Source organism: Chelonoidis abingdonii, chromosome 2, assembly GCF_003597395.2.
Source record: "Chelonoidis abingdonii isolate Lonesome George chromosome 2, CheloAbing_2.0, whole genome shotgun sequence".
Taxonomy (NCBI): domain Eukaryota; kingdom Metazoa; phylum Chordata; order Testudines; family Testudinidae; genus Chelonoidis; species Chelonoidis abingdonii.
Genome location: NC_133770.1, coordinates 160,592,927 through 160,615,360, shown reverse-complemented (window position 1 = coordinate 160,615,360; position 22,434 = coordinate 160,592,927). Strand labels below are relative to the sequence as shown.

Genomic DNA, 22,434 nt, shown 5'->3' with positions numbered 1-22,434 from the left:
ACCTGGAAGCCTCCAACACCTTGATGCTATACAGCAGGAGGCATAATTTGGCCTGAGAGGAATAAACAGGATGGTCATCAAGCTAAGATCTGGGCTACAACTCAGGAGCTATGGGTTTTAGTCTCTGCTCTGCTCCAGACTTCCTTTTTGACCACAGGTAAATCATTAGTCTCTGTGTTTCAGATTTCCATCTGTGAAACGGGGATAATTCCTCTCTGCCTCATAGGGGGGGTGTGATAATAAAGTTAATAAATATCAAGTACTCAGTCAGATACCATGTCTGTGCTATGTAGGTAATCTACAATATATAAAAAAGGCACAATTCCTTGTGCTGGAGATATGAGAAACTCTTTTTGTGAATTTAAGTGCCAGAAAGATTTTTGCATGAGGATTTAGCCTAACTTCTCCTTAAATCATTTCCCCATCTCCTTTCAACTCCTTATAAGTTGTACAGCTAAAAATCTGTGTTTAAGTCTGGAAACAAGGGTAAAATGCTACTAACAAGCTGGGCTTTTTACATATAAAGAAAACTTGTTATTGAAATGGTATTAGCTTTAGAAGGTAAAATCTCCTCAATAACACTTACAGTGATCAGTTATAAAGCTTGAGTCCCAATTCTGGAACTGTTCACTCAAGCAAGTAGACCCACTGGAGAAAGCAGAACTACACTTGTAAAAGTTTATAGGATCAAGACCATAACATACAGAAGCAGCCAGTCCCACACTCATTGCAACCATTAATCAAATTCCTTTTCCAAAGAAGTAGCATGCTTTAGGTCAGCATACAAAAAGTAGCTCTGGAAATTTAGCAGAACATTCAGATTGCATCAGGTCAGCGTGGTCTTTGGGAAGCCTTTTGCTGTAGATCTCATCTATGTTCTAAAAACTGATTGAAACATTATGCTTACTATGCAAGCTGCTGCTTTTCTGGAGTAGCCAGTGTTTTAAATGCAGCACACATTGTAGTAGTTAGCTACATAGTGATGTCCTAGTCAGACCTGAAGTGTAAAATACTTAGCATCTCTGTAACTTTAAGATATGGGGAGCTTTAAGAGCTCTACTGACATTAATTATGCCTCACAACAGCCTCTGTAGATAGATATTTGATCTATTTGGAAATTCCTAACAAACAGCAAGCTGTGTTTACATGATTGAACGGTGGCCACGATACAGGCATAAGACAGATCCATCCCGAATAATTTTTCCAGCTCACTGAGTGGGGAAACTCTTCATCCACCAATGAAGTGCAGCAACTTCTGGGATGGAGCTTAACCCCCTCGAACAGCATATACAATCATGCCACAACAGTTTAAAACAGGAAGTGAAAACATACAAAGTGTTTAGATAGGCAGAACATAATTGCCAGAACTTGGTCAGAGAACAAACCCAGAATGATCTGAAACTTGACAAAAACCAAAAGGAAAACCACCCACAGATCTGTTTGCTCTTAGTTAAAAAAAAAAAAAAGGGGGGGGGGAGGGGGAGAAGTTAGCTCTCTTGAAAAGTTATGAGCGGGGAACACTGCAATATTGAGATTTGCATAATGTTTCATAAACACATTTATACTCATCATGGCAGGTGATTTATAACAGGCATGTTAGAAGCGAGAACAGGCATGGTTTTATATAGGATAAAAAAGTTTTCATCAACGAGAGGTTCATATAAATGCCACTTTTAATCATGAACAAGTTTGCTTTCAAGTAAAACTAATATTGTTTTAAATAAAATATAAATTAACAGGTAAGTTATACCAGGAAAGAACAAAAACAAAAGACAATGTGCACGTGTCTGTTCCACTAGGACTAACTGAAGTCTGTGCATTTTCCAGTCCTTTCAAGCTTATGAGAATTTCAGGGACATCTCTGGACCATCATGAAATGAAGGATTAAAAAGAAATCACTTTGCCACCATAACTTTGCTTCTGAGACATCAAGGCGAAACCTGTAATGACTAAACGAAGCAATGATTTTAGTTGTGTTTTGCATAAACACAGCAGTAGCCACAGTAGATGTTTCTCTTCCATTGCAGTATTTCACCACTTAAGATGTCAGCTTTTCACATTTTAACAGGTCTGTTTTTTACTGCTTCTAAAAAATCCCGCACTTTCTTTTTCTTGATTTATGAGATTGAGCGTTTAGAAGTTGAGTGATATCAACCATGGACTTGAACAAAAATATGCATAGCTATATCCACTCATCCTAGTTAGTAAGTGATATTTCACAATTTTACTGAAGGAAGAGAAAATCAATCAATCATTCTGTTACCATAAGCTGCCTCCATTTATTCATTTACTGGCATCAAGTCTTGACTTCTCCTCCCCTTTAACATGAAAGTGCATTTACTTTTTTAAAGTAATTTAAAAAAAAACATTTTTGGCAGATAGTCTCTAGTCCACTCGGTGTAGTCTGACCTCAATTTCCCATAATCTAAGTTGTTTCCAAAGCTCTTGCTGAGTTCAATACTGCTGGGAGAGGTTTCCTCATATGATTCTGTTGGGGAGGGGAGGACAGACAAAAAAAGGAGAAACCCTGAGGCAAAAAAAATGGCTTGTACTTTAAAAAGTCTAATAAGGAGGCTCTTCATCCTAGTATTTCATAAGGCTCCTGGAATCTTCTGTGGCGGGAGGCCTTCCTCAATCCAGAGAGAAGCGGATGAACCATTGCGCAGCATTCTCCAGTGAATCCGTCTCAGCCTCAGCAGATACAGCACAATGGACAGCAGCACAATCAGAAAACAGACGAAGAACAAGTAGTGATTGTAAACAAAGGAGAAGCCCCTCCAGTGGGAATGATTGCCTCTGAAGTTCTCTTGCTGGATGTCTCTGAGAAACAAAGGGGGAAACACGTACAAAATAGGAAACAGGACTTCAATCCTTCAGCGAGGCAAAAAAAATTGTCTTTCAATCATCTTACCACAAAAACTGAAAGCACATACAGTAAACACGTCACCGCAAACATTACTGTAGTTGAGCTATCTGGCTGACTTGCGGGCATTTGTGTTTATCCACAGAGATATTTACTAGACATGCTTTGGTTTAAAATAAGAACCCAGGCCCTACGTACTAGTGTTTTGTATGCTAAACTTGAAGCAATATTTCCTCTGCTCCTGTTCGCAACCTGCTTTCATATCAAGTCACCCCACCATCCAAGACTTGCACCTAGCCATTTGCAAAAACAAGCAGTACCTTAAAGGTAAAAATCGTGTTCGGTAGAGGATGGCTCCCAATGTCCATTGCACTTCCTTATCATAAACCTGCAGAGCAGTTTTTAAATTGCTGTAGTTGATGGGAAAAGAGAAACCACCGTGGAACACTTCATACATCCAGGCAGACTTAAAACACTGATACCTACAGAACAAGCAGAAAAGGCTGGTCATTTGATTTTTCATTTTTTATACTACTTATACAGTGCCATCGGGTCACACAGTACTTGCATATACCAGATTCAGATCCCTGCTTTGAGGGGTTTAGAGTCCACTGTAAAGACAAGAATATAGACAGCTCCAGGCCCAATGGTCTTCTCGCACATTAAGACAGGTACAGAGAAGACCTAGCGTATACATAGGTGACAGAGGGTTAACCGATCTCTTATTATTTAAGCCCACTCTTCTCCGCCGATCCAATACTGATGTGGGTTAGCTGTTTTGGGCCTCATGGGAACTGGGGGTTGGGTCCCCCCCTCTCCCCTTTTATGAAGGGATGGCACCAAGGACGAGACTGGAAAGCAAAATGGAAGCCGTGATTCCTAGTCACCTGCTCCAATCACGAAACTACACTGCAAGATAACACCGGTCCTGCCAACCAGTGACATACCGAGATACCGCCGATTCCATTAAAAGTTTTATAAAACTCAATAAAAATGCATTCCAAGGTTGTTCCCTATACTCCAAGAGTTGCATTACTGTGTCGCTAAAGAGCAATACTGGTTTCTTATAGCGGATGCACTTCTTAAGCTTCACTCAACCTGATCACAATGCGTCCCTTCTGGCCTGGGAATCTATATAATTCACATTCTGATTTCCAATGCTTTTTTAAAATGAGACCCACCTTGTCTCTCTAATATCCCGGGACTGACACAGCTACACCTACGCCATATATAACAATGTTTTAAAATAAGGCATTTGGGCAGGACGCTTCTCTTCTGGCAACTCTGCATGAATGATTTCTGCTGTGCAAACATACTCACTTCAATCTATGAAGATCAGCATGTGATGCATAAAGACCATGGTCAAAACGTTCCTGCAGGACAGACCACTTAGTGGCACAATAATCCTTAACAAAATAAACAAACAAAAAAAAAGGCTCTGTTTACATATTGAATTAAGCAAAATATACTATGCCAATGGATAACCAACTTTATAAATCATTAAATGTAATTTAAAAATAAAAGTTAAGGGAAAGGCTGGCAAAAAGTTAGTGGGTCACAGTTGGTTTGAGTTCTGGTCCCTTTCTGCATGATTTTAAGCACATATGCTGCGTGACAGATAAAAACTAAAGAGACTGTAGTTACATTTTTAAAGTATAAGAGTTCTGCCTGAATTTTCTACAGCCCCTCTGGAGTTCAGCTCTCAAATTCTGGGATGGAACTTGCTCACCCTAGAATCCCTCTACTATTATGTAGTAGCGAATCGTTCTAATGAGAAAACCCTGATGAGACCAGACAATGAGCTACTGCCAGTTACATACGTAAAAAGGAGTTTGGATTCCAAAGGAAATGCTTCATTGCCTCAGTTTCAGAAGTGGACGCTGTTTTGAATCACTGAGAAGATTATACCTCAAGAATGCTTTACCTTTGCAGCTTTAATAAATTTAGCAGCATTGTAGTCTCCCCCCATACGCAATACATCTTCGGTACAGTAGAAGAACTCAGAGAAGCCATAAAACTCGCTGTTCTGGAAGTGCACTGCAGGCTGATAGATGCCGTTTAAAGAGGTCTGGGTTTCATTGGTCTTATTCATGAGGGGTTGAATAATTTCACGACACAGATTAAACTCTCCAGTCCCTCGCATATACAGTGTTTGTCCATTCTGTCGGATTTCATCCTCAACCTCTAGAGGCAGGCAAGGGTCCAGGTAGGGAGACTCAGAAGTCATACCAGTCTGTTTACCCAGAAGTCTGTCACAAGATTAAGCACAGCTGAAACAATCACAGGTATAGTATGCTCAAAATCCTATTTTGGACAAAGATGCATCATCAAAACAGACAGAATGAAGACCAAGTCATTCTGACTTGAGCCAATTTTGGCACCTACTTTTACATTCAGAATACATCAAGTCAGGCACACTATGCTAAATCTACCAGAGTTACAAGCCATTTGGCCTGGAGACAGACAGAACAAAAATCCAAGCAACTGCAGATTTTTTGTTAAGGTTTTACGCTAACTTCATGAAGTGCATCTAAAAAACGTCATGGTGCAGAGCAGGCTTTATTCACAATCCCGAAGCTACCAGAAATAACAGCTGCATCTATAATTAAAGAAACGTTTATTAAAAACAGTAACTGGAAGTTGGCACCAAAAAAAAAAAGATAGGTGCCGCTAAAATGGCTTCTAAGGCCCAGTCTACAATGGCCGGCATTTTGGATCAAGGAGGTGTCAACAGCAAGGTGCTGTACTGTAACTCCCCCCTGTGGACACTGCACACACAAACTAAAATAAACAAAGTTAATAACTTAGTGCAATTTGATAACATAATTGGTTAAAAGCATCCTGACTGGTTAATAATTAAGTCACAGTGTTTTAGTATCATGGGCTGCAAAAAGCCACAGGAGACACATTGAAGAGCTACTTGTGGCTCGCAAGCTTCAGTGTGAGTATTACTGCTCAGGATTGAGGCAGCGTGGGATCTGGAGGAGATTTCTGTTTTGAGAGTGAGTCAGAATTTTCCCCCAGCCCCCAAAAAGAAAACAATTATTCTATTTATCCAGTCAGACATCTGGCACCTGCAGTTAACTATACAGCTAGAACAGACTGCTTGGCTCAGTGAAGTGTGAGCACCTCACATGGGCTAATTCAAATAAACTTAAAATGCTCCCAGGCCCTCCTGTGGCTGAAGGAATAATTCCTCCACCAGCACTCTCAACAGTAATTTACACTACTTGTATAAAAACTGACTGTTTCCGAGAATGGAGCTTGCAAATAATCTGCTAGAATGGTTCGTCTTGGGAACACCGAACACTTTGGATCACCAAAGCAGGCTTAGGTGGTTCTCCCAGTCCACCCTTTCTTCCCTGGAGCTGGATAGTCCCACAGCGCTGACAGTAAAGCCATGCAGCAGCATTAAAGCACTTGAGTCCTGCTTAGCTAGTCATTCTCTGAACATCATACATCTGCAATTTATGGAGACACAAACCTATTTCAGTCCATCAAGGTTCCAGCGTAGTCAAGTTAGGGAAGGAGTAGTAATAGTATTTAAAGAGGGACAACATACCACTCAACAATTTTAGATGTGTCCATTTGGGGATCTACATTTTGCTTGGGTTTTCAGGACAGTTTAAGCATTTATGACATTAAAATCAGCCACACAGCAAATTACCTGTTTCTAAACATTGTGTTGGTAAATATACTGTCCTCATATCTCTGCCGTGCTGCATTCCCACCAAAACCAAGGAACGTCGCTACGTACACTCTGTACACGTGCTCGGTCTGATGAGCATCACAGCCCAAATTGAACTCTGCAAGTAAGTTTTTGGCTACTTCCTCCTGTAGGCACCCAAGTGACAGGAGATTAGAGAGACTTTTGTAACACAAAGCAAAGCTAGTCACTACAAGCCTGTGAACACCAGAGTGCTACAGGCACTGAAGTGTCATTTCAGATCAGATTCTCACAGCTTCTCAGAGACTCTACATTCAGCCACTCTCACTCAGATCTCCTCAGACATGTCCCAGTATTGCTTGTCAAAATTTCTGAAGAACTACAGAGAAAACACCAGTTCCAAAGACACTTTGGGCTGGTCTCCACTAGGAGGAGATTGAAGCTGCTGCAATTGATGTAGCAGGGATTGATCTAGAGGGTCTAGTGAAGACCCACTAAATCAATGGCAGAGCACTCTCCAGTCGACTCCAGCTCTCTGAAAAGGGTAAGGGAAGTCGACCAGAGTGTGTCTCCCATCGATTCAGAGCAGTGAAGGCACTCTGACAAGTCAGCCTAAGCTATGTCAACTCCAGCTACATTATTCACATAGCTGGAGTAATGTAACTTAAGTTGACTTACCCCAGTAGTGAAGAGAAGCCCTTCATGCAGAAGGTGCCAAGAGAATCTACATAATGGTGCACGAGGGTTCCAGCATCTGCAGTAGCAGGCTCAAACACCACAGGCATTTTCTTGGTACACATTCAAGAGGGTAGAGGGAGGACCACGGTATCACAAAAACTCTTTAGATCTAACATCTGACCACAAGTTCAGATAGTATAAAACTATATGCTAGTAAACAATTCTTTACAACTCCTTGTACTATCAAATTCATCTTTAGTTCAGAGGACAATTTTTTTTAAAAAAAAAATAGCACAAATTGTCAGGTTCCTCTCCCTGTTCAATTTTTGAAACTCTTATACTTTAAGTGCTTTGTCAAAGACTTTTAATAAAACAAGGAGCTCAGTGGTATATACTTCAAAGATTAAGATGATCCCCCACTAACAATGGTATTGAATTCCAAGTTTTTAAAGAAGTCTCCTATCAGATTTCCACTCCAGTATCCTCTTCCTACATATGGGCATATCCCATAGATGCGTGTAGGGAGAGGGGGAAGTATATTGCAGTAGATCTTTTGAGTTAAGAGGAGAATTCTGCCCTCTATCTGAAGAGGCAGTGCTTGCTAACACAATTGTTCAGACGAGGAAAAATTCAATTTCACAGACTGCTTAAATAAAAATTGTTTAATTTTAACAATGTATTGTGGGTCTAAGCCTGTGTTTCTTATACAGTCTCTCCTCTGGCAAATTTCCCAGGAAGTCAGTGAGAGTTTGCCTTATTCAAGACCTCAGGATTTGCCCTAAAAATCAAATATATACTTTTGAGATTAAAATAAGTCATATTGTTCCATTTGAAATTTAGAAACAAGTTAGTTCTCATATTTTCCACAGTACATATACTGTGTCGGGCACATAACACATTGTGTTTAATACAGTGACCTGTTACTTTGATCAATTTCTCATGTTCTAGCTTATCAAGGGAAATTACATGACAGATAAATACAGCTTCCTTCTCATGTGGGAACTACACAACTTTTAGCATGAAAACTCTTAAGTACAAGTCTGCTTAGAAAAATCCAATTAAGTGAAATACTTGTACAAATGAACATTCCACCATGCTTTATCATCAACTTATTTTTTTTTTTTTCAAATGAACAAAACACAGATGAATTGCTTAGCTGATGAGCGACTCGTGGTCACGTCTTCTCTTGCCTGGTTTTGGGATGTGATGTAATGAAACAAAAACCAATGATAAGCGTTAAATACAAGGGGGGGAAAAAATGAAGGAAAATTGTACAGATAATAACCTGCTGTGAAGAGGCAAAGCTTACAGTTTTTGGGACTTCATATGCTATCTGGGTCGACACGCCGCCCATGTCAAGAATACCCACTGTCCGCTTACGAATGATGGCTTCCTTGTTCTCACTGGTAGGAATATGTACCTCCACTACTGCATCATCCTCTGGAACACAAAACGGATATCTGGCACTACTGAGAAATACGTTTGGGATGGGATCTTAAGCAGTATTAAACTCAAAGAGAAAGAACACCTTCTACTGAACTGCTGTGTTGCTAATGACAAATTAATACTGAACATGAATCACTAGACCAGGGGTCGGCAACCTATGGCACATGTGCCAAAGAAGGCACGTGAGCCAATTTTTAACAGCATACTGCTGCCTGCCGGAGTCCTGAGGAGACACAGCCAGTGAGGAGCAGAGCCTGTGCCCCCCCCAAGAGAGTAGCTGTCTCAACGGCCTGCCCGTGGGCTCCCACGTCCCCTTATCCAGCAAGGAGACCTGCACGGGGGTGTGGAGGGGCCCGCTCACCTGGGACGCCTTGGTACAGCTGGCCATGGCAGATTGGCAGCGCGCCGGGGCAGCAGGTTCACCGCGGGACCTGGTCCCAACTCCTGGCAGCAGGATGCAGGGATGGTGGAGGTGGGAGAGGCCAGCGGCAGCAGCAGCTCTGGCTGCTGAGCATCCCCAGGAGGAGGCAGCCGGCTGCGACCAGGGACTGGTACTTCTGTTCGTGAGTTGGGAGGAGCGGAGAGCCCTGCGGCCCGGCGGCACTGAGCACGTTGCAGGTGTGGGCGAGCGGGAATCGGTGGTGGCCAGAGAGCCCTGGGGCAAGGACCTCGCATACGGCGGGGTCATGCGCCGCCCGGAGCGGCTGCTCCAGACACAGCCAGAGGGGACTCTCTCACCGGCGGGCGCTAGTTGTGCTCATGCAGTGTCCCATGGGGCCCCGAGTGGGTGAGCCGGTTGGGGGCTGCAGGAATGGGGGGGGCTCTGCCCAACGCCCCCCTACATGCACACCCAGCCCTCTGCCCTGAGCCTGTACCCCTCCTCACACACACTCAGCCCTCTGCTTTACTCCTTCACCACCACCTCCCCCACAATCCCAGCCCTGGCTCTGGACCTCCACACATACCCAGCCCCTCCCTTGCCCTGACACCTGCACCGCCCTCACATGCCCCCAGCCCTCTGCCCTGACTCTTGCACCCCTCTAACATACCCAGGCCCCCCACCGCCATGCACCCCCCACATCCTGACTCTTGCACCCTCCCTGTATCCCCACCCTGAGTACCAAATGGGAGCTCTTGCACACACACCTCCACATTCCCACCTGCACCCCTCGCACCAGATGGGAGCTGCCCAGGTAAGTGCCCCACACCCAAACCTTCTACTCCAACCCTGAGCCCCCTCCCTCATTCTAACTCCTGGCCAGACCCTTCACCCCCACCCCTGTGCTCAGTCCACTCCCACCCTCAGCTCAGTGCAGAGAGAGGAAGAGAATGGGCCAGAATCAAGGAGAAGGTAGGTACTCACTGTATGTGGGCAGGGCCGGGACCCCAGACCAGCAGCGGGCTGAGCGGGTCTGGCAGCCAGGATCCCGGCTGGCAGGAGCCAATGGATGGAACCCCTGAGCAGCAGTGAGCTAAGCAGTGGTCTGGGGTCCCAGCCACTGGTCCCGCATGGCCCACTGCCTGTCTGGGGTTCTGGCTGCCGGACCCTTGCCAGCCAGGGTCCTGGCCACAGGCCCCACTCAGCCCGCTGCTGGCCTAGGTGAACAGAACCCCAGACCAGCAGCAGCCTGAGCGAGCCAGTGGCATAAGATCAACATTTTAAATGAAGCTTCTTAAACATTTTGAAAACCTTGTTTATTTTACAATATAACACAACACAACAATAGTTTAGTTACATAATATATAGACTTATAGAGAGAGACCTTCTAAAAAAAGATTAAAATGTATTACCGGCACACGAAACCTTAAATTAAAGTGAATAAATGAAGACTCGGCACACCACTTCTGAAAGGTTGCCGACCCCTGCACTAGACTAGTCACATGAAATTTAGATATTGCTCTTTGCACAATGTGTGACTGATGTGCTCCAGTATGCATATTGAGCCTATCTGAAGACACTCATTAAAAAAATAATTTTCTGGCACTTTACTGTCCCCCCAGACCTCATGTGTTGAAAATATAACAGAAGTTGCTTCTAAAATATAATTAATATACTTGCCATCATCAATATGTTCAAATCGTCCCAATACAAAATTGATGCCAATCCATGCATATACGCCTAGAATCATTTAAAAAAAAGTTTGTAAAAATGTTAGGCCATCTGGTAGCTTTTTAAAAACCTATTACAGTTTAGTCTCCCTCAATTATCTTTATGTTCATTTCATTTGTTAACGATTTGAAGCATTCCTTCAAAATTTAACAGTTTTTGTCACTTAAAATATTCAAACAATTCTCAAAATCCTAGCTAATTCATTAGTTTAATCATTCAGTAATTCAGTCATTCTTTAAGGCATGTTAAATAAAAAAATTCAGAATAAAATGGGAAGATCTTGTCAACTATAAGTAAGGCTATGTTTTAGTCACGGATATTTTTAGTAAAAGTCACGAACAGGTCACAGGCAGTAAACACACATTTATGGCTTGTGACCTGTCCATGACTTTTACTATATACCTGACTAAAACTTGGGAGGGTTTGGGGGGATGTCGGCTCAGAGGGACAGCCCGGGGGGCGCTGCGGGTGCTATAAGTGCTCGGGAGAGCGGCAGGGGTGGCGGGAGGCTCCCTACTTGGGTCCAGAGCTCCGCTTGCTGCCTCTGCTCTGGCTCAAGCCCCGGTTCTGTAGCTCCCATTGGCTGGGAACTGCGGCCAATGGGAGCTGTGGGGGCAGTGCCTGCCAGCAGAGGCAGCACAGAGCTCGGAGCTGAGGGAGGGGAGTTCCTGTAGTCCTTCTGGGAGCCCACCTAGGTAAGTACCACCCTGCACCCTAATTCCCCCCCCCCCGGCCCCTCTCCCCCAAAACTCCTGCTGCTGGGGGGTGACACTGCCCCAGCAGCAGCTGGTGCGACTGGCCCAGGGACTGCCTGAGCTGCTCAGGTGGCCCCTGGGTCAGGCACACTAGCAGCCGTTGCAGAAGTCACAGGAAGTCAAGGAATCTGTTACAAACATGGAGCCTTATCTATAAGCCAACTATACTTTCTCTACAGTGAGCTTGTATGTTTCTAAAAAGAGTATTTTTTTCATACAATCATAGAAATACTGGGCTGGAAGGGATTTTGTGAGGTCATCTAGTACTGCCCCCTGAACTGACGAGGATCAAGAAAACCTAGATCATCCCTAGGTAATCCACAACCTTCCTTGGAATCCTATTATATCAGACTCTGGCTGATGTCAGAAGTAAGAGAAAATGGACACACATGCCTGACAGCTAAATAAGGAAACATTCGTTATTTCTCCTGATTTTAGATGACATTTTACATAAGTTATTGGTGCATTTTTTGCTTTTGACCAGAATGTAGAACAGTTGCTGTTGAGACATAAGATGTCTTAGCTTACCAAGCATTTTGGCAAAGAAAGCAGCCAGAAATAAGAATTTAACAAAACGGGACTGGAAAGAAACAAAAATATTTTAAAACTGTTTTCTTCTACAGCATTAGCTTACCTTCCTGTTTCCCTGAAATAACTTCTGCATGAGAGTCCGAAAATAGAAAATCAAAACGCACAGGAATATCAGTGAGCAGATCTTCTAGTATTGCCTTCTGCTGGCTGCAAAATTACCAACATTTTGAACAATGGTTAAACTACTCAGAACACTAGGATCTTTAAACTAAATAGTGAAAGAAATAAGGTACCTATTCACCTCTCAGGCAGGATTCTCATCCCTGCAGTACAGAGAATATAGAGAGGAGTTTCTTTGTGTTTTGCACGGGGCACGTGTTCTGCAGCAAAGTTCAGAAGTGGAGAAATATAATCGCTGACTCTTTCAGGAGAGCTAGCAAACTCTGAAATGCCTGGAGAAACACATAGATGAACGAGAAAGTGCCAAGTGAAGGCAGAAGCTTCTTTCACATAAAACATCAAACTTGCTTTTAAAAAAAACAAACTCACAGGCTTTGAAGTTTTGTTGTTTTTTTTAATACGTAAGTCAGCTATTTGCAAATGCTAACCAGTTTTGTCAGAAAAGGGCTCAAGATCACTTAATGTGTATAAGGGAATTACTTAAAAACTAAAAAAAAAAAAAAAGATTTGCTCTACTAATAATTTTCCAGCTAACAGTCAATTCAAGGCACAAACCAAGTACAAAATACTACTCAAGTATCTATGCTATATAAACACCCTCATAAGAATTGATGGTAATTTCTTTTTGGCTGGAGCAATATAAGGTAGTGACTTCTACAGTTCTGAAATGCAGTTTACCTCACCCTACAGCACTTTGCAGACAGTAAACCTTATAAACCTGAGAGAGAAGTATTTCCCACTCTGAAAAAACGGAGGTAACTTCTGTACAGAAGTTAAATGACTTAAGGTCACCTAGTGAGTAAACTGCAGAGGTGAGAAGATAACTCAAGTCTGACTCCAATACTAACCAATAGCCACAATCTATTCTTCAGCCCATTATCGCTTTTATGAATTTGTCTCTGAAACATTTAAGAAAAACCAACCCACTACTTGTTTACCAAAATAACAGAAACAAAACTGATTATAACTGAGCAGAACTGGTTATTTAACTGACAACTCAAGCTGTAATGCTTATAGGTACCTCCTACCTCCACAATGGCAGCATTGTAACTGTAAAGCTGAATAAAGCACCTTTCAAACCAAACACAGATGAAGTCGATGGACAAGTGCGTTATTGTAGCTCTCCATTTCATGTTCTTTGGGAAGCTACTGCAATCCAGCCATTAATATATGTATGCAATATATGTAAAATTTTATATGTAGCAATTTTAAATTATCTGTGGCAAGAACTGCTTTATTGATATGCCTAAATATGAAGTATATATTACTTCTTAATTTACAACTGCATCTAAGAGATTTTAAAACAGGGGTTCTCAAACTGCGGGTCGGGACCCCTCAGGAGGTCACAAGGTTATTACATTGGGGGTTTGCGAGCTGTTAACCTCCACTCAAAATCCTGCTTTGTCTCCAGCATTTATAATGGTGTTAAATATATAAAAAGTATTTTTAATTTATAAAGGGAAGGGGTCACCAGTAAGTTTGAGAGCCACTGTTTTGAAAGATGTACATAGGTTGGTTGGTTGTATTTCAACTGACCGTTTAGGCAGCAGGAAACGGTTTTTGATTTTGAAGTTAAAACCCCTATTTTCTCATGCAAACCTAGCGTGATTATTTTTATGATTGGAGACGGGAACAAGCTACATTATGACAATATTTCAAAAAGCTTAATTTTTGGATGGTTTTTAAATTAAGATAATTTTCATGAAATTGCAACACTGTTCTATTTATTACTCTGAGGCCCTTATAAAAGGGTGTTTAGTAAATACACCTAATTATTCAATTATGCCTAGAAACCAGTTGTATCTACTGGACTCCAAAAAAATCAAAAAAGTAGTCAGCTGCCTTCTGAAAAATGAAACCTTGGGTTTTTAATGTAAATCTTGAATATTGGTTTTGGGTTAGATAGCTAGCTGTTTAGAAAAAATTACTCAACATTAGGGGTTTTCATACCTGGTTTAATTTTCATAACCACTGGTTTTCTGTTTTTGTCCCTCATTTGTTTGATGTCCAACAGATCATGCGGGTTGCCATTGTGTCTTGGCCAACAATACACGAAGATCCTAGACCCACTGCTGCCACAGTCTACCACGATGCCATAGTTCAGATTGGGATTGTTGGTATCTGTAGCTTCAGTGTCTGTCACTCGAGCAAGGTATCTAGAAGCAAAAGTAGCTAAAGTCTACTGGGAATAAGGTTTTGCTTATATATTTGTATTACAAATGTGATTTGATACACCAGACAAAAAAATATCAACCACTTTTGCCTTCTATTAAAAGGACCTCACAATTTTTTATAGACATTAAGGCACATAACACACTGTGAGATTTGCAAGCATTATCTTCATTTTACACAGGGATAACATGAAGTATAGAAAAGAGAAAGGTCTGCCCAAAATCATCCAATTGCTGGTGACAGAGCTGGAAGTGGAAGCCAGGAATTTCTGACTTCCAGTCATAAATGTTACCTACCATACACTTCTCCTTCCACCTTTTATATGTGGGGATAAGGACAAATCAAACATGCTAAATTATTGGAAAGTTTAATAGTTAATAAACTAAAAGCAATTTTAAGTGAGGAGAGGTACATCTAAAGAGAAACACGAGTGAAAATATTTAAAAATATAACCATACAACATATAGACATTCACATACAGTTGATTCCCCTTATTAGCAATCTCTCTGTTGCCAGCAATGAATTGCTATTATCTGAAGGTTGTCAATAAACAAAAGACAGATGTGCAGAGCTGCAACTATGGGAGGAAGCACTGCGACATGCATGATATGTCTCCTTGCAGCCCTGCATATCTGCCTATGGTTGGGAGAGGAAACTGTGGACAGGGCAGCAATGGGGAGGGTTGTAAGGCTGCAGCCAGAGAAGGCATGTCCAAGCGCTTCCTTCCTTTGCTGCATCCCTGCAAACTTTCCTGAAGCTGGGGCTTGGTACGCCCCTGCACTTCCTTCCTGGCTGCTGTCCTGCAAACTTGCAGCCAATGAAGGAAGCACTGGGATATGCCAAGCCTAGGTTCCCGGTATCAGGGCAGGGCATAGCCTGGAGAGGACAGACAGGTATCGTGCAGCCTTTCGGGCCCACAGTGCTCCCACTCCCTGTGGAAAGCCCCTGCAGCTTCCCCTTCCAGCTGCAGGCAGGTTTTTGAGACTGCAGCCAGGGATGGCATATGAAAAAATTGTCACTAAGTTGCATGCCTGTTACCAATATCTAAATCCCATTAACATTAAAGGCAGTGGGACAGGACCTGTTCCTGGCAAAACATTGCTAATACCTGGAAGTTAATATCCTGATTGTTATTAAGTGGCATCCATTGTATATGTAAGAGAGATATATAAACATATACAATTGTCCAACAAGCTCAAGGTAAGAGAACCAAAAGGATATAGTGTATAAAAAGTTCAGACCTCACTTATAAGCTTGTTTAGGAGTTTACACCTTTGCCTTCAGGGTGTTTACAAAAAACAACAAATGTGAAATTACCCCAAAAGTGATATACAAGGTTTGGAGAGAGGAAAGATTATTCCAACACTGATTTCAGTGAGCAACATCTTACATAAAATGCTTTCAGTCAATTTATTTCTCCATGTGGCTTTATACACACCAGGAGATCCAATTACTACCCACTGGTTCAACTGTTTGAAGTGATCAACATGGAACCCCTGAGTTATGTTCATTTCCTGTCCTGAACATTATATTAGTCCTCACCTGTGAAACTTTTTATCCCTGTACGAACGCCCATATTTATTCCGGATTACAAGGGAATAATAAAGCAAGGAGACGGAAGCAAGAAGTATTCCAATGACAATAATTTGTCGCAAAGTGGTGTTCAGTATACGAGGACACCCCACTGGGGAGATGCTGAAGTGCCAGGAAGCAGGAAACAAACAGGAGATGCTGATTCTGTAATTTATAAAGGAGAAAGACAGCTTGAAATGCATCCTAACAGCAGGGCGCTATGCCTTCCCAAAACTGGTTAAGAATTTGAACAAATACTTAAATGAACTTCCAACTTTAAAGGTACATACAAAGGACCTGCTCCTGTTCCTAATAAATTACACTAAACTCAGTGGGATCAAGATTACACCTTGAATGCTCAAAGCTAAAAGTAGTATCACAAGTTTAACAGCCAACAAACACCTTTCTGTTGGAACATGCATCCTTCAATTTCAGTCAAACAGATCTTTTTTCCCCATCTTAAACTACCAAAATCTTAACATCGCGTAGGCCTCCGACTCAGGTTTTGCTTATGTTTCAATGACATCCAGTGTTAACAGAGGTGAACAATAATTGCCTTTGTAAAATGCAAACCCAAATACTTCAGCTCTATGATAGTACATGAGATTTAGGTAATGAAACTGAGTAATAAACAAACAGCCTTACTTCCCTGTACAAACAGAGCAAAAATGAAAAACCCCAAAAGACAGACAGTAAGTACTGACTTATCACATCAGATTACTTTTTGTATTAGCCACACAAGCAATGAAATGGAAACATGTTTTTTCCCCTCTCAGATTTTCACAACTAGGCAAGCGTTTGACACATCCAGCATTCTAATCCACTACCCAAACTTTACAGTTCTTTAGTTCTGCTTCAGAAGCCATGCATAACAAGTTTTAAAAGCTGCACAACAAAAGCTTCTTTCATAAAGCTCATTAGCACAAACATAGAATGAGTTTTGAGTATAAAACTGTTAAAACCCTTTCTGATAAGAACAGCTCTATTGGGTCAGACTAAAGGTCCATCTAGCCCAGGGTCCTGTCTTCCGACAATGGCCAATGCCAGGTGCCCCAAAGGGAATGAACAGAACAGATAATCATCAAGTGATCCATCCCATTGCCTATTCCCTGCTTCTGGCAAACAGAGGCTAGGGACACCATCTCTGCCCATTCTGGCTAATAACCATTGATGGATCTATCCTCCATAAGCTTATCTAGTTCTTTTTGAAACCCTGCTATGGTCTTGGCCTTCACAACAGCCTCTGGCAAGGAGCTCCACAGGTTGCCTGTGCGTTGTGTGAAAAAATACTTCCTTTTGTTTGTTTTAAACCTGCTGCCTATTAATTTCATTTGGCGACTCCTAGTTCTTGTGTTACGAGGAGGAGCAAATAACACTTCCTTATTTACTTTCTCCAGATCAGTCATGATTTTTTAGACTGCTATCATCTCTCTCCTTCTTCATCTTTTTTCCAAGCTGAAAAGTCCCAGTCTTATTAATCTCTCCTAATACGACAGCCATTGACCCCAACCATTTTTGTTGCCCTTTTCTGAACCTTTTCCAATTCCAATATAGCTCTTTTGAGATGGGGCGACCACATCTGCATGCAGTATTCAAGATGTGGGTGTACCATGGATTTCTATAAAGGCAATATGATATAGCCTAATTTGCATTTTAATTGAGCTATATTAAATGCCACTGTAATTACTTTCCTTTAATACCATTGTTTCATGGAACTCAAACTGCTGGGCTCTGGAGGATGGTGTTACAGTGCAAGTGCTTTAGAATTCTAACACCTCTATTCTGCATTTATTCTTAGCTTTGCATAATCATGTTCAGCAGAAATGTGATCCAAGACTCATCACTTTTTATTTTCAGAAGAGTTTCCAAATAACTAACCAATTAATCCTCAACATTTCTGTGACGTGGGTGGTATTGTCCCCACTATAGAAATATGGGGGGGGGGAGAGGTTAAGCTGATGCCCAGATTTAGAGGCACTCAACCCTCAGAGCTGGGATTGGAGTTCAAGATTTCTAGGGTTGCAGTCCTATATTCATCATATTGCAACTCTATCTGTTTGATATTGAGGATTAGTTTAAGAGTCTCACCTTCCCATGTTGGGATATGCTGATCAGGGTGGCCAGGCAAATTAGCTTGTGTTCTAGTATCATCCAGACATCCCAGATTTATAAGGCACATGGATCCTCCCCAGAGCCATTGTTCTTCTATTCCTGTATAACACAGATTTTAGTTATGTTAAAAAGTGATGTTGTCACCAAGGCCTCAATCCTGTAATTCCTGAGCCCGAATGAAGTCAAACATGTATTAAGATTAGTTTGATGTACTCCTTGCAGCACATCTGGTAGAGAAACTCATTCTGAGGAGTTTATCTTTAGCTCTCGTAAATCACCAACAGGGATGCCAGCTCCCCAAATACAAATATTTCCAACTGTATTCTTCTTGGGGATTTTTTTTTTTTTTTTAAATTTTCTACATTTCAAAAAAAAGCAATAAATCCAGACTACATTTTATTAATATTCTTACTTAAATGATTTCTTTCCAATTAATCCCAAAGCACTTTACAAATATAGACCCCCAATACTGCAATAGGATCTGCAGTCGGTTGATGGGATCCTATATGGATGCATGGGTATACCCACACAAATCACACTGTGAGATTGAAGCCCTAAACATATACTGTATGAATTATATGCATGGATCACTTACCCCTGAAACGCAACCACCAATGAGATGGAACAGCAGCTGTAACAGTGCACAGCAACACCATATAAAAAGCTCAGGACGGATGATGCTGAAGAACAGTGCATCAAGTTTGAACTGCAGGGAGAATTTAAGGACAAAATCTGAGTAATTAAATTGGAATTTGACCCACACCAGCATTAACACTTTTCAACACAGAAAACCTACTAGTTTACAAAAATTTCTAATGTGTTATTTTTAACAATAGTAGATAAAAATCACATAACTGAAGGAAAGAAAAAAAAGACACCTTTTTCAGTTTACTTTCCTATTTGACAGCATCTTTCATATCTGTATAGGCTTCAAACAATAACAATGGAAAGAAACTTTAGAACCATGTAAATATAATTCTGAAACCACAAACTGCCAGGGAAACTATCAGGCATATGTAATACCAGACTACTTGTGACTTCTTTTGCTTTATAATTTTTAAGCTTGTCTAGGTTTCATATCAGCAATGTTCCTTTATTAAATCATTAAAAACTTACTATTTCAAAATAATTTTGGATGTACGATTCTTATTTATGGTCACACATGCTCACTTTTACTTGAACCATCATCTCAGTCAATGACTATGTAAATCCAGATTACAAGTTAAAAAAAGCATTGGAGTTTCTGAACCAGAAATAAAAATGATTAGGGGGCTGGAGCACATGATTTATGAGGAGAGGCTGAGGGAACTGGGATTATTTAGTCTGCAGAAAAGAAGAATGAGGGGGGATTCTATAGCTGCTTTCAACTACCTGAAAGGGGGTTCCAAAGAGGATGGATCTAGGTTCTCAGTGGTAGCAGATGACAGAACAAGGAGTAATGGTCTCAAGTTGAAGTGGAGGAGGTTTAGGTTGGATATTAGGAAACACTAGCTCGACTAGGCAGGATGGTGAAGGCACTGGAATGGTAACCTAGGAGGTAGTGGAATCTCCTCCTTAGAGGTTTTTAAGGTCAGGTTTGACAAGCCCTTGCGGGATGACTGAGGATTGGTCCTGCTTTGAGCAGGGGCGTGGACTAAAATGACCTCCTGAGGTCCCTTCCAACCTTGATATTCTACGAAGTAAGGAAGAACTATTTTTGAAAGAAGTTCTGAGGCCTGGATCGCTAGATGCATTTTCAGCTCAAAAATCCACATAGCAAATGCAACAACCACCATCACTGCCTTGAATGCTTTTTTTCAAAATCTCATTTACAAAATGACACACCAGCCAGCCTTAATTATTCTATCAGATATGCTATAAAACAAAGATGCTACAAGACATTTTGAGAGTTAGGTTAGCGCAACAGGCAATCCTCTGTTAGTGCTGCAGTCAGTAAAACAGTGTCCTTTAGTTTGGAAAAGAGAAGACAGAGGGAACATGATAGCAGTTTTCAGGTATCTAAAAGGGGTTCATAAGCAGGTGGGAGAAAACTTGTTCATCTTAGCCTCTAAGGATAGAATAAGAAGCAATGGGCTTAAACTGCAGCAAGGGAGGTTTAGGCTGGACATTAGGAAAAAGTTCCTAACTGTCAGGGCGGTTAAACAGTGGAATAAACTGCCTAGGGAGGTTATGGAATCTCCATTTCTGGAGATATTTAGGAGTAGGTTAGATAAATGTCCATCAGGGATGGTCTAGACAGTATTTGCTCCTGCCATGTGGGCAGGGGACTGGACTCTCAAGGTCCCTTCAAGTCCTAGAGTCTATGAATCTATGAATACTGTGGAAGCCTGGAATGAAAATATTTCAAGGTCTGCATGGCCTTCAGCAATGGGAGGCAGATAAGCGTTACTGACTCAGATGACAGAATTTAAATTCTGTATTCATAGAGGGTTTTTTGTTTGTTTTCCCCTTTGAAGGAAAGTAACATGGTGCAAACCTATAGTGCAGTGCAGTCACAGTGCAGTGTATGGTTTGATTAGTAAGGTAAGGACAGTAGCTCAGGAACATTGCTTAGGGCAAGTTTACACTACCACACTATTTTGGCGTCACTACCCCAATGCAGTTGCACCTCTGTAGCACATCTGGTAAAGACATGCTATGCTGACAGGAAAATGCTCTCCCGTCAGCATAATGATTCCACCTCCACAAGAGTGTCCTTCTCACCCCTCAGTGAGGGAAGTTACATTGACTTCACCCATAGTGTAGACCAGCCCAAAATAAATAGGATAATAGTGCCAAGCTCTTATATAGGCCTTTCCAACCTTTTCACAAGCAGCAATTATAACCTATACTCATTCCATCACAGAGAGGGGAAGTGACTGGCCCCAGGTTGGTCAAATAGTGAGCTGCAGAGCAGAATCAGGACAGACCCCAGCAGGCTTAGCTCACAGTGCCCCCCCTCCCCAATTCCCTAGACTTCACTCCCCTCCTAGACTCAGGATGAGAACCCTCGAGACCAGACTTCTAGTTCCCTCCTGCTATAACCCCCTTATCCCATCCTAGAACCGGGAAAAGAACCCAGACGCCCCAGCCCCCTCCCGCACAGTATAGAACCTAGGAGTCCGGCCTCCCAGTGTCGCCCCCCCCCCGCCTTCTAGAACCAGAAATAGAACCCAGGAGTCCCCAGCCTAGCGATGGAACCCAGGAGTCCGGCTTCCCAGTCTCCCCCCTCCCCGCCCCACCCTAGAACCGAGAATAGAACCCAGGAGTCCCAAGCCAGGGATGGGAGGAACCCAGGCGTCCGGCCCCCGGCCCTTGCTCTAACCATCGGACCCCACCCCAGCCCGATGCTCAGGTGAGGGAGGAGAACCGAGGCAACTCCTCCCTCCCCCCCGCTGCAGCCTCCTCCCCCAGGGCCCACCCGACCCCAATGCCCATCCCCGCAGCGCCGACCCTGCTCGTACCTGCTGGTCTCGCTCCAGCTTGGCTCGGCCCCGGCGCCACCGCGGCGCATAGCTACACCTCAACCATTCCCACTTCCGGGTCCCGCACGCCGGACGTGACGCAGGCTCGCCGACCGTCTCTCAGTAAACCCGAAAACCAAGGGAAGAGGAGAAAGGGCAATGGGCTGGGCTAAGGATTGGTTGGATGAGACTGGGGGCGTGGCTAAAGGCTGGGGCGGGGCTGAGATGGGGCTAGCTTAGGGCAACAAGGCATGATGGGAGTCTGGCTAAGGCAAAGCATCATGGGAGTCTGGCTAGTACCAGACATGATGGGAGCCTGGCTAGGAGTGGGCTGGGGGCATGGCTAGGGTCAGGTATAGTGGGAGCTTAGTTATGGCAGGGCAGCTGCTGTGTAAGGGATCCAGGCAAATAATTAAGCGGATATTTAACTGTCCCGGCCTCAGGTGGGGTTCATGCTGGGCCAGCTGGGGCTGTTCATTGACCTCCCCAATGTATATTTATTTAGCTTTCTAGAGTATTGAATTATTGCAGATTTCCATCATAATTAAAATTAAAAATTAACACAGACCCCTTTTAAATGCAATGTTTATTTTGCTGCACAAATAACAGAGGTTCTTCCAGCTGCATGTGCATTAACAGACCACGACTGTATTTAGCTGAAATCTTTGGCACTACTTATAAATGTTCTACGTGCTTAGGAATCAGTCCTATAACTTCACACCTAGGACACTGCACACGTACAGTACTTGTAACCCCAAATATTTAAAAATCATCAGTGTCAGGACCCAAAAATATCATGAGATTGGTTTTAAAATCATGAGATTTTTAAAAAATGGGCTTCTTTTTATTTACGTTCTGGATTCTGGTACTTGGATCACATTTTCAAGCTTTTCTGTGCAACCATA

At 42.5% G+C, this 22,434-nt stretch overlaps 1 protein-coding gene across 3 annotated transcripts; it reads right to left on the bottom strand.

Annotated features, from left to right (window-relative positions):
* Nucleotides 1–1,655: 1,655 nt before the first annotated feature.
* ENTPD4 (ectonucleoside triphosphate diphosphohydrolase 4) lies at nt 1,656–21,646 on the bottom strand. Of its 3 annotated transcripts, none has more exons than XM_032782491.2 (14): nt 21,530–21,646; nt 18,682–18,792; nt 18,063–18,185; nt 15,945–16,139; nt 14,181–14,386; nt 12,352–12,502; nt 12,154–12,257; nt 10,714–10,773; nt 8,494–8,648; nt 6,531–6,697; nt 4,788–5,112; nt 4,184–4,269; nt 3,184–3,345; nt 1,656–2,820 (listed from the first exon to the last, which is right to left on the bottom strand). In XM_032782491.2, the coding sequence occupies exons 3-14, from the start codon at nt 18,068–18,070 to the stop codon at nt 2,592–2,594; spliced, it is 1,848 nt and encodes a 615-aa protein (XP_032638382.1). In that variant the 5' UTR covers nt 18,071–18,185; nt 18,682–18,792; nt 21,530–21,646; the 3' UTR covers nt 1,656–2,591. The 3 variants fall into 3 exon arrangements, with proteins under 3 accessions (XP_032638382.1, XP_032638383.1, XP_032638384.1); XM_032782492.2 differs by having other exon boundaries at nt 18,682–18,766; XM_032782493.2 differs by having other exon boundaries at nt 8,518–8,648; nt 21,530–21,645.
* Between the last annotated feature and the right edge of the window lie 788 nt (nt 21,647–22,434).

Excerpts from the sequence above, each read along its gene's own strand:
- ENTPD4 (XM_032782491.2), bottom strand. Across the intron at positions 14,387-15,944 it reads AGGGATAAAAAGTTTCACAG|ATACCTTGCTCGAGTGACAG; the intron begins GTGAGGACTAAT and ends TTTTGCTTCTAG. Across the intron at positions 8,649-10,713 it reads ATTTGAACATATTGATGATG|AGGATGATGCAGTAGTGGAG; the intron begins GCAAGTATATTA and ends TTTGTGTTCCAG.